Source organism: Paramisgurnus dabryanus, chromosome 7, assembly GCF_030506205.2.
Source record: "Paramisgurnus dabryanus chromosome 7, PD_genome_1.1, whole genome shotgun sequence".
In the NCBI taxonomy this organism is placed as follows: Eukaryota; Metazoa; Chordata; class Actinopteri; order Cypriniformes; family Cobitidae; genus Paramisgurnus; species Paramisgurnus dabryanus.
This window is the reverse complement of record NC_133343.1, coordinates 27,837,967-27,853,289: the sequence shown is the minus strand read 5'-3', so window position 1 is coordinate 27,853,289 and position 15,323 is coordinate 27,837,967. Positions and strand designations below refer to the sequence as shown.

At 38.7% G+C, this 15,323-nt stretch overlaps 1 protein-coding gene across 3 annotated transcripts in view; it reads left to right on the top strand.

Moving 5' to 3' along the window:
- Window positions 1-15,323, top strand: part of itpr1a (inositol 1,4,5-trisphosphate receptor, type 1a) — a 54,009-nt gene that overhangs the window by 24,147 nt on the left and 14,539 nt on the right. The window contains exons 15-42 of one of the 3 annotated variants that reach the window (XM_065272745.2): window positions 53-211; window positions 371-543; window positions 681-800; window positions 1,011-1,205; window positions 2,484-2,735; window positions 2,814-2,955; window positions 4,070-4,217; window positions 4,301-4,491; window positions 4,589-4,715; window positions 4,787-4,841; window positions 4,925-5,090; window positions 5,973-6,140; window positions 6,237-6,314; window positions 6,403-6,540; window positions 6,637-6,762; window positions 6,842-7,042; window positions 7,151-7,266; window positions 8,501-8,636; window positions 8,738-8,863; window positions 9,497-9,625; window positions 9,720-9,840; window positions 10,719-10,903; window positions 11,164-11,312; window positions 11,888-11,999; window positions 12,331-12,366; window positions 14,432-14,479; window positions 14,814-14,943; window positions 15,019-15,191. In XM_065272745.2, the coding sequence (XP_065128817.1) occupies window positions 53-211; window positions 371-543; window positions 681-800; window positions 1,011-1,205; window positions 2,484-2,735; window positions 2,814-2,955; window positions 4,070-4,217; window positions 4,301-4,491; window positions 4,589-4,715; window positions 4,787-4,841; window positions 4,925-5,090; window positions 5,973-6,140; window positions 6,237-6,314; window positions 6,403-6,540; window positions 6,637-6,762; window positions 6,842-7,042; window positions 7,151-7,266; window positions 8,501-8,636; window positions 8,738-8,863; window positions 9,497-9,625; window positions 9,720-9,840; window positions 10,719-10,903; window positions 11,164-11,312; window positions 11,888-11,999; window positions 12,331-12,366; window positions 14,432-14,479; window positions 14,814-14,943; window positions 15,019-15,191 (3,900 nt within the window). The remainder of the gene's footprint in view (window positions 1-52; window positions 212-370; window positions 544-680; window positions 801-1,010; window positions 1,206-2,483; window positions 2,736-2,813; window positions 2,956-4,069; window positions 4,218-4,300; window positions 4,492-4,588; window positions 4,716-4,786; window positions 4,842-4,924; window positions 5,091-5,972; window positions 6,141-6,236; window positions 6,315-6,402; window positions 6,541-6,636; window positions 6,763-6,841; window positions 7,043-7,150; window positions 7,267-8,500; window positions 8,637-8,737; window positions 8,864-9,496; window positions 9,626-9,719; window positions 9,841-10,718; window positions 10,904-11,163; window positions 11,313-11,887; window positions 12,000-12,330; window positions 12,367-14,431; window positions 14,480-14,813; window positions 14,944-15,018; window positions 15,192-15,323) is intronic. The other 2 variants (XM_065272746.2, XM_073815213.1) reach the window with 2 other exon arrangements.

Genomic DNA, 15,323 nt, shown 5'->3' with positions numbered 1-15,323 from the left:
CTAGTCCCAAAATCTACAGTTTATCATTTTCCTCTTTGTTGTAACTGCACAGATATTCAAGCTGTTGCAGGCCCCATTCACTGACGGTGGGGATGGTCCTATGCTACGATTGGAGGAGCTTGCCGACCAACGTCACGCCCCCTTCCGCCACATTTGTCGCCTTTGCTATAGAGTCCTGCGTCATTCACAGCAGGACTATCGCAAAAATCAGGTAACGCTATGAAATTCCAATTTAAACTAAAATACACCAATGCATCTACAAAAATAAAGCCTGAATTATATTACATAACTAATAAAATCTAAGATTTTACAATACCTGTCAACTTTGTAAATGGCTACACAAGAAAACTCTCTTACTCTTTTTCTATAGGAGTACATAGCAAAACAGTTTCGCTTTATGCAGAAGCAGATCGGATATGATGTGCTTGCTGAAGACACCATCACAGCCCTTCTGCACAACAACAGAAAGCTTCTGGAGAAACACATCACAGCAGCTGAGATAGATACATTTGTCAGCTTGGTACGCAAGAACAGAGAGCCAAGGTCTGTGTTTATATGTTTGTGTGTGTGTTTTGTAAATAGATACCAGATTTATCTCCATAAAAGGTCTTCATATATTAAAATGTTTCATGTAATTTGTCATGTTAATGATAGACTGATCAAGTTGTATGTTTTTCTAGATTCCTGGACTACTTATCAGATCTGTGTGTGTCCATGAATAAGTCCATCCCGGTTACCCAAGAGCTCATCTGTAATGCTGTGCTGGATCCAGCCAATGCAGACATCCTTATTGACACCAAGTACAGCCCCTACCTTCTGTTATTCATTGCACATTTTATTCAGTTGGTGTACATAGTATAATACTATGTTAGATAAGGCCAGCGAATGTGATCTTAATTGAGAGTTAGGAGATATTAAATATTGTTAGTTTAACATAAAAGAATATAGAAGTCAGTGGAAAGCCCTTGTAATGAAAGAAATGCCAATGCGTGTCTGTGTTTGTGTGTCAGGCTGGTGCTGTCGCGATTCGAAGTGGCAGGAGCGGTGCTCGGTGAGACCGCTGAGGAAGAAGAGGAAGATGAAGAGGAGGTCTGGCTGTTCTGGAAAGACAGCAGAGGAGAGGTGAAGAGCAAAAGCATTAGAGAACTGGCACAAGATGCCAAAGAAGGACAAAAAGAAGACCATGAAGTTATTAATTATTACAGGTATGCACGCACATACACCTATGTTTTATACTAAAGTTCCAAAATTTAGGCTCACTTGACTAAAATAATTGTTTAGCTGTTTGATTTAAAGTCCAACGTTAAGAAGCTGGTTGATAAAATGCCAAGAGTACATTTATAGTCGGAGCCAAGTGAACAGTGCTCCGACATATGGTGCAGACGCACTTCCGGTGACCCGAGTTTAAATCCTGACTCGAGGTCCTTTGTCGATCCCATACCCCTCTCTACACCCTGTACTGTCCTATTGTCTCCTTAAAGGGGGGTTCAATGGTATTTTATGCGTTCTGACTTATTAATTAAGTTTAAGAGTTGGTTTTCTCATGCTAAACAAATGCAAAGTGTCAAAAAAGCAGTTGGACGTGTTAAAAAGTGTTTCTGTGCCAAATGCACTTTGCCAGGGTTCATACAAGTTTTTTTTTAATACGGGTCCAGCTGTTTTAGGGGTAAGCCATACGTATCACTTTTTTTATGGACGCTTCCCCTGGAAAAGTACGCCCACACATCAATCAGCGGGAGAGTGAAAACTGAGGACGCTTAGTTACAGGCATCACTTTACATGACATCTTTATTTTATAACAAGACTCAACAATGGCATGAAAGAAGAAGTGTGTTTTTGGATGTAAGGAGAAAAAATCCAGCATTATGGAAACAATAGATATAGTTTGTTTATTCGGATTAGCAGCAAAGTTTAGCGTGTGTTTGTTTAGCACTGGATTTCATCGAAAAGTCCCAGCCGGGTCATGAGTTGCTTGCAGTAAGTAAGACTTCTGTGTTATTTTGGAAATAGGCCCGTAAGTTCATATTATATAAACGACATGAACATGTAGTGAATCATCAGTTATCCAGTCAGTGTTGTATAAAGTTGACTCGTAACTCGCTCCTCCTGCAGTTCGTAACTCCTCCTTCCTGATTTTTTCATATGTTATCAGAAAAGAATCGGTGGAGCTAATCTGTCTTTTATAAATCTGATAAAACTAAAGACTCTTTGGAGATATGAAGGATGTAATACTACTGCAAATACTACTTTAGATTAACATCAGATATGCAGAAACAGTGTGTGTTGTGGACGCTTTAAATACAGTCTATCAAAAATGGCCCAAAAATAACTTATGTAACTTATGTAAATTAATATCTTCAGCCTGGATTTCATAGCCACGTCACAAATAAAGAGGTAACCCTAAGCTTTTGAACTTTAGTGTGCATGTGCATACACACAGATATATTCTGAACAGTACTGGAATACTAATATCTTTTTGTCAGGTATCAGCTGAATTTATTTGCACGGATGTGTCTGGATCGACAGTATTTGGCCATTAACAAGATTTCGGCACAGCTGGATGTGGATTTAATCCTGCGCTGCATGTCAGACGAAGATTTGCCCTTTGACCTCAGAGCTTCTTTCTGCCGTATGATGCTGCACATGCATGTAGACCGTGACCCTCAGGAACAGGTGACACCTGTCAAATATGCTCGACTGTGGTCTGAAATCCCTTCACAAATTGCCATTGATGAGTAAGTCATTCACTTGGTTGTCAACTTATGTGGGGTTTTTTGTGAGTGACAGGTGATCGGATTTCTGTATTTTCCTAGTTACGATAATGATGGAACATCACGTGATGAGGTGAAGGAGCGCTTCTCGCAGACGATGGAGTTCGTGGAGAATTACCTGCGGGATGTTGTGTGCCAGAGTTTCCCGTTCTCTGACAAGGAGAAAAATAAGCTTACTTTTGAGGTGTGTTACTCATTTTTTTTTACTGTAAAACATGACAAATATTTGTGGAGTTTGGTTCCGAAATGCAATAAATCCATTTTTGGCTAATTTCGGTAAAAACGTGTTTTCTATACCAAGAAAGTGACAAGATGAAAACCACTAAATTCTGCTACAAATTTTCACATAGCATATTTAGGTTGTAAAACCATAAAAAAATTGAAATCCATAATTAGATTTTCAAAGATTTATTTTAAAATCGAATTATTTTTTCCACAAAATGCAATAAATCCATGACAAGTTTTTTTTTCAAAATGCTATAAATCTATTGAATCAATATATAAATGTGCATTCATCTTTACCATGTTATATTCATTTAGTTGACTAGTGGTATACACTGATAAAAAAACATTAATGACATAAATCAAAATACTTAATTTGTCATATTAAGAACATTGTCATTTCATCAGTTATACTTGGCAGGTCGTCGCTTAACTTTTTTTACACCGATTAGCTGTAAAATATTTTGGTCCTGCTCGATTTTTGTTGGCTTCGAGTAAAATAATAAAAAGTTTTTCATAAGATCCTCTGGGGTCAATGTGTTAGCATGACAGAAGCTTGATGCTGTCCTGTGAACAAGCTACAGCCGGCATTTTCCGTCTCCTGAGTACCTCTTGCGTAAAATTTTGATGGCTTATGTTTCTTCCCCGTCACAGAAAACCACCACAGGTTTATCAATGCCATCAAAGTATTATTTTGTTTTTGTTTGTTGGTTGATAACAAAGTACAAGATGAGGAAAACTAGGAATTTGTGTGTTTTTAACGCCCCGCCATTGCTGTATACAATGCGTGTAATGTTGCGCTGTGATTTGTTGAGCGGATTTATTGCATTCTGCAGAAAAGGAGGACTGCCGTTTATTGCGTTTTGGGAAAAAAGGGTGAAAAGATGCCAAAATAACACAGCGGATATTGGATTTTGCGTAAAATTAAGAATTTACTTTTTAATACTGACCTGATACAATACTGATTTTGGCGGTAACTCATTTTTTTAAATGCTGTTTATCGCGTTTTGGAACCAAACTCTTCATTTGTTTTGCGGTGTATTTATTAACACACTTTTTTACTGTTTGTGCTATAGGTGGTGAACCTGGCAAGAAACCTTATCTATTTTGGTTTTTATAACTTCAGCGACCTGCTAAGGTTGACAAAAATCCTTCTGGCCATCCTGGACTGTGTCCATATCAGCACCCCCTTCCCCATTAAGCTGGATAGAGATCCTGGCAAAGGTCAGATTTTTTTTTCCAGTTATGGGTAAGTCATGCATGACACATGGTCAGATAAAATAAACAAAAGCTTTTTTCGTCTATAGGCAGTAATGTAATGAGGTCCATCCACGGGGTAGGAGAGCTGATGACTCAGGTGGTGTTGAGGGGCGGTGGGTTTTTGCCATCTACGACTCACAACCCTCCTAACAGAGATGAAGTTAAGACCCAAACTGAACCTCAGAAACAAGACATACTGGTGATGGACACCAAACTCAAGATCATTGAGATCCTGCAGGTGTCAAAAGACATTGTAGTCTATAACTAAAACACGATGTTATGAAGAAGTCAATATTTTTATTATAGCCATATTCTCTCCCTTGTCATGTATGTAGTTTATTTTGAATGTACGCCTGGACTACAGGATCTCTTGTCTGCTATGCATCTTTAAGACAGAGTTTGATGAGAGCACATCTCAAACAGATCCGACTATAAACCAAGACACCCCCGCCAGTGTTCAAGGTAATGCGAGTTGTTACTGTACTATATCAAGTCATGTACAGTGCTTTGTGAATGACCTCTGTCTTTGTAAGGCGCACTGGACTTTGAGCACATCGAGGAGCAGGCAGAAGGGATTTTTGGAGGAAGGTAAGTACTAAAGTTGTGTGATGAACTTTCATTATGTTCATTAGTGCATTTGTGTACATGTTTGTATGTGTGTGTGTTTGTAGTGAGGAGAAGACTCCTTTGGACCTTGATGATCACGGAGGCCGGACGTTTTTGAGAGTCCTTCTGCACCTGACCATGCACGATTATCCTCCATTGGTATCACGAGCCCTACATCTCCTCTTTCGACACTTCAGCCAAAGACAGGAGGTCTTACAGGCCTTCAAGCAGGTATTTATACCTTTTTTTATACTAATGTAAGCACATAGTCAATTCAATTGTGTTTATATAGAATTGCATTGTCGCATTGTTTCAAAGCAGCTTTACATGAATAAAACACAGGAACCTGGAAAAATTTTAAAGGGGCCATGTCACAAGACTTTTTTATGTCAAATAAATCTATGGTGTCCCCAGAGCACATTTGTGGAGTTTTAGCTCAAAATACCATATAAATAATTTATTATAGCATGTTAAAATTGCCACTTTATAGGTGTAAACAAAAATGTGCCGTTTTGGGTGTGTTCTTTAAAATGCAAATGAGCTGATGAAGTGCAAACACTGATCACAATGATGGTGGTTTGTTGAAATTTAAACTGTGAATTATTTTCTCTCTTTCTCTTTCTCTCCGCACTAAATGGCAGTGCTGTGGTTGGATAGTGCAGATTAAGGGGTGGTATTATTATAATAATAAGAGCTCCTTATGACATCATAAGGAGAGCCAAATTTCAACCCCTTTTTTATGTGCTTGTAGAGAATGGTTTACCAAAACTAAGTTAATGGGTTGATATTTTTCAAATTTTCTAGGTTGATAGAAGCACTGGGGACCCAATCATAGCACTTAAACATGGAAAAAGTCAGTTTTCATGCAGGGCCCCTTCATTTAGAATACAGTATATACAGTACTGTGCAAACGTTTTAGGGCACGCTCACATTATCCCAATCAAACCACGCCGAGCGCGTTTGACCCTCAAAGCCTGGGTGTGGTTTGGGTAATCGCGCCCTGCCTGACTTGCAGACGTTGGCACGGCCGAGCTCTTCTTCTCATTTTTTTATGAAAATATTTTTCAAATCTACTTTTGGAAAGAAAGCAAATGTTCCGTTTGATTCACTCAGGTTCAGCTCCTGGTGACGAGTCAGGACGTGGAAAATTATAAGCAGATCAAATCAGATCTTGACCAGCTGAGGTCTATAGTAGAGAAATCAGAGCTGTGGGTGTATAAAAGACAGGGGTCCGACTCAGGATTGGATGCTGGCGAGGTCACCAATGAAGCTCACCACAAGGTCAGGACATGTTCCTTGAAGAGCCATGTTAGTATTTCACCAAATTAATATTAGAAGTAACATTATGATCGTAAACATGCTTTTGTGCTCTGACAGGGTGACAAAAACTCCAGTAGATCAGACAAACCCAAAGCAGAGAGCACCAGCAGCACAAACTACAGAGTTGTGAAGGAGGTGCAGTCTGTGTTTTCATGAACAATTTGGATCTTCTGTGTAGTCATGTATGCGTTTGCGTGTTGAACATCTGTGTGTGTATGTCTAGATCTTGCTAAGGCTCAGTAAACTGTGTGTCTTGGAGGGAATCTCAGGGAAGAAGAACAAGAAACAACAGCAGCGACTCCTCAGGAACATGGGAGCGCACAGTGTCGTTTTGGAACTGCTGCAGATCCCGTACGAGAAGGTACGCGTAAGTCTTCGTATGTTTAGATCAAATCCTTTTGCTAAATTGCTTCTTGGTTGTTTTATACTGTTAGGTGTGTTTGTGTACATTTTAAAGGGGGAAGATGTTCAGATGCAGGAGATAATGACTTTAGCCCATCAGTTCCTGCAGAACTTCTGTGCCGGAAACCAGCAGAACCAAACTCTGCTCCACAAACACATTAACCTGTTCCTCAACCCTGGGGTAAGATGGCACACAGATGAAAACACACAAGTGTATGGGGTTAAACTGCTCACTTGATCTTTTCTTTCTCTGTATGTAGATTCTGGAGGCAGTGACCATGCAGCACATCTTTATGAATAATTTCCAGCTGTGCAGTGAGATTAATGAACGTGTAGTGCAACACTTTGTGCACTGCATCGAGACGCACGGACGCAGCGTCCACTACCTCAAGTTCCTGCAGACCATCGTAAAGGCCGAGAATAAGTTCATCAAGAAATGTCAAGACATTGTCATGGCTGAGGTCTGTGGGGCAAACACAGATATTGATATGAAACTTAAATTAAGCACTTATGGTGTATTTGACTAGACAGCTGTTTTGTCAGTGAAATGTTTTTGTGTGTTTGTGCAGCTTGTGACGGCAGGCGAGGATGTGCTTGTGTTTTATAATGATCGAGCATCTTTTCAGTCATTGGTTGTAATGATGCGCCTTGAGAGGGAACGGCTTGATGAAAACAGTGCACTCAGGTATATAGATGTTTTTTTGTTGTTTTATATACCCTATTGTGTTATAAACTTTTTTTTATGGTCAATCAGACCAGTACTTTCTAACATTTTATATGTGCAAGAAAACATTTATTAAAGGAATAGTTCACCTAAATATAAAAAATTTCTTCATTATTGTACATTATTGCAAAAAATGACTTTCTTGCTTAGTATTTCTGTCTTGTTTTCAGTACAAATATAAAAAAATCTTAAATAAAGATGCATTTTCTTGATGAGCAAAATTACCTAGATTACAAAAAGTCTAGTTTTTAGACAAAAAATATACATTTTAAAGGGACACTCCACTTTTTTTGAAATTAGGCTTATTTTCCAGCTCCCCTAGAGTGAAACATTAGATTTTTATCGTTTTGAAATCCATTCAGCCGATCTCCGGGTCTGGCAATACCACTTTTAGCATAGCTTAGCATAATCCATTGAATCCGATTAGACCATTAGCATCGCACTCAAAAATGACAGAAAGAGTTTCCTGTACTTGATTCTAATGACTCATAATAATCAAGGACTTGCTGATGTACCATGGCTGCAGCAAGCGCAATGATATTATGCAGTGCCCAAAAATAGACCCCTGCTATTGAAAGTAACTAAAGGGACTATTTTCGGACTCTGCGTAATATAATCAGCAAAGTCCTTGATTATTATGCTGGAATGAAGTATAGTTCCTAGCCATATCCGCCTAGAAAATTGCAATTTTTTATTTTCCGTTGGTCTTAGTAACTAAAAAGAGTCAAGTTTCAAGGAAACTTATGAAACTCTTTGGTTATTTTTGCTCTTGATGCTAATGGTCTAATCAGATTCAATGGATTATGCTAAGCTATGCTAAAAGTGGTACCGCCAGACCCGGAGATCAGCTGAATGGATTCCAAAAAGGTAAAGATCAATTGTTTAACTCTAGAGGAGCTGGAAAAAAAGATTTTCAAAAAAAAGTGGATTGTCCCTTTAAGTGAATTTGTGCTAAAAAAAAATGGTCCAGTAGGGTAAGCTTATTTTTCTTAAATTTTTCTTGAATTAAGTGTTTTTTTACCCCATTGGCAGATTTATTTATTTTTGCTTGTTTTAAGCACAAATTAACTGACATTTTTGTCTAAAAACTAGACTTATTTTTTAGGTCCTTTTGATCATTAAAAAATATCTAAATGTAAGATTTTTTTCTGAATTCAAGACAAAAATACTAAGCAAGAAACCCCGACACTTGCAGGTATCACATCCACTTGGTGGAGCTGCTGGCTGTTTGCACTGAAGGAAAAAACGTCTACACTGAGATCAAGTGTAACTCTCTGCTTCCTCTCGATGATATTGTACGTGTGGTCACGCATGAAGACTGCATCCCTGAGGTGTGTGTATTTGGCTTTATGAATGTTTTAGTTGTCAATGTGTTGCATTAGCTCATTAAATCACCCCATATCTCTAAAGACCAGTGTGTCTGTGTCTTCAGGTGAAGGTGGCCTATGTGAACTTTCTGAACCATTGCTATGTGGATACAGAGGTTGAAATGAAGGAAATCTACACCAGCAATCATATGTGGAAACTCTTTGATGATTTCCTGGTCGACATCTGCAGAGTGAGTCATGATACACATATACACAATATAATCTTCATAACAAATTCCTTTTTAGGGACCTCATTATGCAAAATCATAAATGTAAATGTGGACATAAATGTGTGTTGGCAGTGTGTGAACACAACCTCCATACAATGGAAATATCCACTTACTCTTTTTTAATCCCCATTAAACCAATGCAGTCTCATAAGACATGCTGTTTTGATTCTCTTGTTAATGTGACATCACACTGATAAAGCCCCGCCCACAGCACCTGACTGACAGTCCTGCATTACCATAGCTTCAGCCCTCAGCGAGTTGTATGTTATCCACCATATCTCAAAAGTGAGATACTGTTGTCTCAGACTCTATTCACAGGAATTAGATGTATTTTAACCGAAGTGCCCACTGTCTTTTTTGGTAAGGGAGTGTGAAGCAGTAGCTCATTTGCATTTAAAGGTACAGACACGAAAACAGAGCGTTTTTTTCCATTGAATAAATTATCTGTGGGCAGACACATTCTGGTCATACCTGAGACTTATTTTAAATATTTTAACAATGGGCATAATAGCCATAGGTGCCCTATAATAGGTGTCATATTATAATAGGTGAAAGATCTTATTGACATATAACAGCCCCCTTGGCTTTTTGTAGGTTTGCAATAACACAAGCGACCGTAAGCACGCAGACACTGTCCTGGAGCGCTACGTTACGGAAACCATTATGAGCATCGTCACAACCTTCTTCAGCTCACCATTCTCAGATCAGAGCACAAGCTTGCAGGTGACCATCACATCCATCATTACAGCTCAAGCGCATCACTTTGACTGTGTGTGTGAGATCTCTCTCTCTCTCTCTTTCTCTCTTTCTGTCTCAGACCCGTCAGCCAGTGTTTGTGCAGCTGCTACAGGGAGTGTTTCGTGTGTATCACTGCAACTGGCTGTTCCCGAGTCAGAAGGGAAACGTGGAGGCCTGCATCAAAGTACTGAGCGACGTGGGTAAGATTCCTCCTGACTACAGTCGAACATGTCCCCCATTTAGAGTTTACTTTTTTAAAGGGATAGTTCGGCCAATAATGATATTAAACCCATGATTTACTCACCCCCAAGCTGTCCGAGTTGCATATGTCCATTGTTTTTCAGACAAACACATTTTCGGATATTTTAGAAAATGTTTTAGATCTTTCAGTTGATTAAATGTAATGTTACGGGGTCCACGACCTTCAAGTCCAAAAAAAGTGCGTCCATCCTTCACAAATTAAATCCAAACGGCTCCAGGATGATAAACAAAGGTCTTCTGAGGGTAATCCGCGCAGTGTTGTTGTAGAAATATCCATATTTAAAACTTTATTAACGAAAATAAATACCTTCCGGTAGCGGCGCCATCTTAGACTCCTCTGTATTCTTAACTCTGTGTCATGCAAATTTTTCACTCAAATTGAATATTTTCAGCTTGCATTGACTTTGTATGTAATCTACACACCAAATGCGTGCATCGCGTTACTTGCTCTAGATAACTCGCGGGACTTAACTCCATGTCATGCAAATTTTTCGCTCGAGTAGAATAAAGCGTCTGATCGCGTCTTTGCATTGACTTTTTATGTAATTTATTTGCGTAAACTCACGTTTGGTCTCTAATGTCATCACCTGGTGGCCATATTACCTCAGACAGCTCGCTCACTTGTGGCGTTGAGTTTTAATGGTGAAGGTACTTTTAGATTACCCAATTTGACTCAATTTTCTACAAATTTTCAAATGGTTTGGTTACAGTACGACTTGCTTTTATATATAGCCAAAAAGCAACATTGAATGTCATTGTTTGGTTTGAATATTCCATATAACCATTAATCTGTGTGTGATTTTTGTCTATTGGATAGCTAAAGGCAGGGCTATAGCTATTCCGGTGGATCTTGACTGTCAGGTGAATAATTTGTTCATGAAGTCCAACAACATAGTGCAAAAAACAGCCCTCAGTTGGAGACTTACAGTCCGCAATGCTACACGAAGAGATTCTGTTGTGAGCACCTCCAGAGACTATCGAAACATCATCGAAAGACTCCAGGTGAGCGAGAGATACCTGTAGTACCTTTGTCAAAAACTTGATGCCTAACTTAGGTATAGTTGCTGCATAGGTGATGTAGAGTGATAGTAGGCAGTAGTGCTATAATTCTCTTCCATTCAGATCTGAGCTACTTTGTCTGTCTTGCCAAAAACAATCCGTTTCTTTAGCAATTCTGATTTGATTTCAATTGTTTTGCCTCAGTGCCTTACTTTGTTAGTGTGTATGGTATGTGTGTGTATTTGTGCATGAATCTGCTGTAGGATATAGTTTCTGCTCTGGAGGAACGCTTAAGGCCTTTGGTGCAGGCTGAGCTGTCTGTACTGGTGGATGTTCTCCATCGTCCAGAACTGCTGTTCCCCGAGCACACCGAAGCTCATCGCAAATGTGAGAGCGGAGGATTCATCTGCAAGTATGTGCTTGATACAAAATTGCTACATCACTGCTAAATTACATTAGATTTTAAGGGGGACATCTTAAAGGGAAAGACCACCATTTTCAATATTTTACTATGTTCTTACCTCAACTTAGACGAATTAATACATATCTATCTTTTTTCAATGCATGCACTTAATCTTTGTACAGCGCATTGTGAATGTGTTAGCATTTAGCCTAGCCCCATTCATTCCTTAGGATCCAAACAGGGATGAATTTAGAAGCCACCAAACACTTCCATGTTTTCCCTATTTAAAGACTGTTACATGAGTAGTTACACAAGTAAGTATTGTGGCACAAAATTAAACTAGCAATTTTTATACAGATAAAAATGAGAACTATATTGTATTGTGGAAGAGCACTTAGTTTGCAGCACTTCGACCTCGGGTGCAGTAAATTTGACGGGACTTTGAGCAAGAGGGTAATTCAAATCATGAATCAACATGAAGATGCATTAAGAAATAAAACAGCAGATATATTTGATATAATTCAACATAGTCATGCCTAGTTGTGTGAATTATATGAGTACGCTCTTATCTTCCCTTTATGCAGGTTGATCAAGCATACCAAGCAACTGCTGGAAGAGAATGAAGAGAGGCTTTGTATTAAAGTCCTACAGACACTGAGAGAGATGATGACCAAAAACAGAGGATACGGGGAGAAGGTATTTAACATCACAATAAATACATATCATATCTATTTTGATAACAACATAATTGTACCATACGAAATCAGATGTAAGAAATAGACAGGTGAATATAGTATATGATGCATACAGTGTACTGTATGGATCTGTGGACAACATTCAAAGTCTGGTTGAATAGTTGAATAGTTTTTGTCAACAAACTTAGATGCAAACTATCTTCTGTTGTCTGCATGTTTGATCTTAATTATAATTGCAAGTGCTGATAAAGCATGAGCTTTCATGTCACTACTGGCTTCATTTGACAAGTGTTGGCTTTTATTAACCCCGCCCCTTCACTCCTCTTTTTCAGCTCATGGGATTTGATGATGAGATGGATGTCACGGAGGTTGTCCTCTTTTTGTCATTCATCCCATTTATCCCTTATTCATTGCTCTTCTTTTATTTCTTACATCTTATCTTATTTCTTTTTCATCTTTAAGTCTCAGAGATTTGTTTATTTTATGTTATGGAATTTAATGGTTTTATTTAGCATTGTGTAATTCCAGAGTCATTTTTATTTAAGCTATTGGGTTTTGTTAATTAGCCTCAGATGCAAATGCCGCTAAACGCCACCTCCATCAAAAATGAGATAATGAAATTGACCGAATGCTCATTTAATACGTTTATCAAAAACTTAAGCTTAAAATACCGGCCTCAGGCCATTTAAAAAAACCTGTAAGTTAGGCGGAATCTCAGGGTTCCCATGGGTCATGGAATTTCTGGAATATCATGAAATTTTGAAAGGTCTTTTCCAGACATTGAAAGTCAGGGATTTTTTTGTCCAAGTCATTGAATATTAGGGATTTTTGTTTGTTGCTTTAAATTTTAGTTTTCATTTAGGAAAATGTAATTCGCTTGTTAACTTGTAATGAAAGGAATACCGTTTCCAGGTCCAAGCCTTCGCTGACTACAATTCAAACAGCTGTTGGCACGGTTTTTGAGAAACGCTTTGGAAAAGGGAGTCGGGACAAGTACCAAAACACACTTGTAGCCAATCAGCAGTAAGGGGCGTGTCTGCTAACCAACATTGTTGCGTATTTGTGGGGCTGGTCTATCTATTGGGGTAGGGGCGTGTTTGTTTAGTGATTTCAAATATCAACATTGACTTTCAGAGATTGTGCACCCTGTAGCCTTTAAGCTACATTTTTATAAACGCGCGGTGTGCATTATATTATCCAGTCTCATGGCATCCCAGACTTAGGTCATGGAAATTCAGCATTTTAGTCGGGGAAAAGTCAGGGAATTTGACATTGGACTTCAAGTGGGAACCTTGGAATTTGTTAAATGCCATGACACGTTTTCAGCAAAGTCCTATAAGTGTACAAAAAAAAAATTGGATGAATTACAGCGCATGTACGTCAAGGTGCAAGAGCTTTTAGACTGGTTAAATTAGGTTTACCAAATATATTAGGATATTGGCCAAATTAGCTTTTACCTTTGACTGGATACTTTTTCAGAAACGTTTGCAGGTACTTGCAAAATAGGGCTTTTTAATTACTAATAAGCTTTTCGTTGCCATTTAAGTGAAATTACTAAACCAAAACATAAGAGCCTTAATAAAAAAAATGCTAATTTACAGGAAGCACTTAGAGGGTTTTGCATCTGAGCTCTTCATATGTAAAAATAATGCCATAAAAATCTAAATTAGTCCGTTAGGCCCAACAAATAGTAGACAAACATTTTTGCCAATGCTGGCTACTTTAAAAATGCTAAAAGTATAAATATAACATACTATTAATTTATTTTGAATTGTTGTAGTCATAATATAATTCCCATTTTCATTTGTATTGTACCGAGCCCCTAAGGAGACATTGGAGTAAAAAAAATCTAAAGTTGAGTTTCATGTGCTCACGTGAAACTTTTTATGTGCTCACACGAAACCTTCATGTGCAGAATTTAGTTTCACGTGCCCACGTGAAACCATTGCGTGCACACGTGAAACTATTGCGTGCGCACGTGAAACTATCACGTGCGCATAAGATAGTTTCATGTGCGCACACAAAACTAAATTTTATTTTCATGTCCCCTTAGGGGCTCCGTAGTATTGTTCTATATTAGTTTAAAAGATTTCAATTATAGTGTCAATTATAGCCTATAGTGGTCCTAAACCTTTGACCGGTAGCTAAATACAAGCCATAGGTTTGCCGGGAATATTAACAAAAGTCTTTTCTGTACTGAATCTGTCCTTCTGCTGTTTTCATTTTCTTTGTAAGTCTTATGCAAGTTATAATCTGCTTTCATAGCCTTACTAACAAAGTAATGCATGCACACCACTACTGATGAACTGTCACAGTATAAATCTGTGTAGTCATGATCACTGAATCATAAGCATGCTGCTAGTTAAGAGTTGAAGATGATGCATGATCATGCTTTACTAACTCTGTGTTAGTGTTCTGTTGTCAATCACTCAGGTGGTGGATGTCAGTCTGCCACCCAAACAGCTGGAGGATCGAAGGAGGGTAGGTCACTCTGGTTTCACCTTACTAACGTCACCCAACTTGTCTCTTTTACTACACATCACGATAATTTCGCCTTAGTGCAAGCATGCCTGCAAAACAATAATCCTCTCCCAAATGTCTTTATCTCAGTGAGAAGCAGTTGAAAATTTATGGTATAAAGGGTTGACAATGAGATTATTGAAGTGCTGCCAACGTACTACGATGATCTGTATGTTTCTATGCATATGCTAAATGGATTTTTACTGTAATTTTCCAAAAGCATCTCTACAAAAAGTGCCTTATGGGTCTCCTAGTGACCACAGGTGCAAAAAAATATACATCTCATTTATCACAGGGGGAAGCGCTGCGGCAGCTGCTTGTCAATCGTTACTATGGCTTCAGAAGTGGTGGACGGAGAGAGAGTCTGACTTCCTTCAGTAACTCCGCCCTGACCAATGTAGTAGGACCAATAAAAACTCAGCCTGGTGGGTTCAATTTCCACTATACTTCGTTTCCAATGTGGTTTCTGTGTGACTAAACATCTGTTTGTGTGGCTTCAGGGGGTTTGAGCAGGGCTGAAATGTCATTGATGGAGGTACAGTGCCATCTGGATCGCGAGGGGGCGTCCGACCTGGTCATCGATCTCATCATGAATGCCACCAGTGACCGTGTCTTTCACGAGAGCATCCTATTGGCCATTGCACTGCTGGAGGGCGGGAATACCACAATACAGGTCACTAAAACCACGTCCATCAGATAAAATGTGATTATAGGGAAAACATACTGATAATACTATATGTATTCTTTCGAATGTACTGTAAGCATCTGCCAAATGTTACTTAAAGGGATAGTTTACCCAAAAATG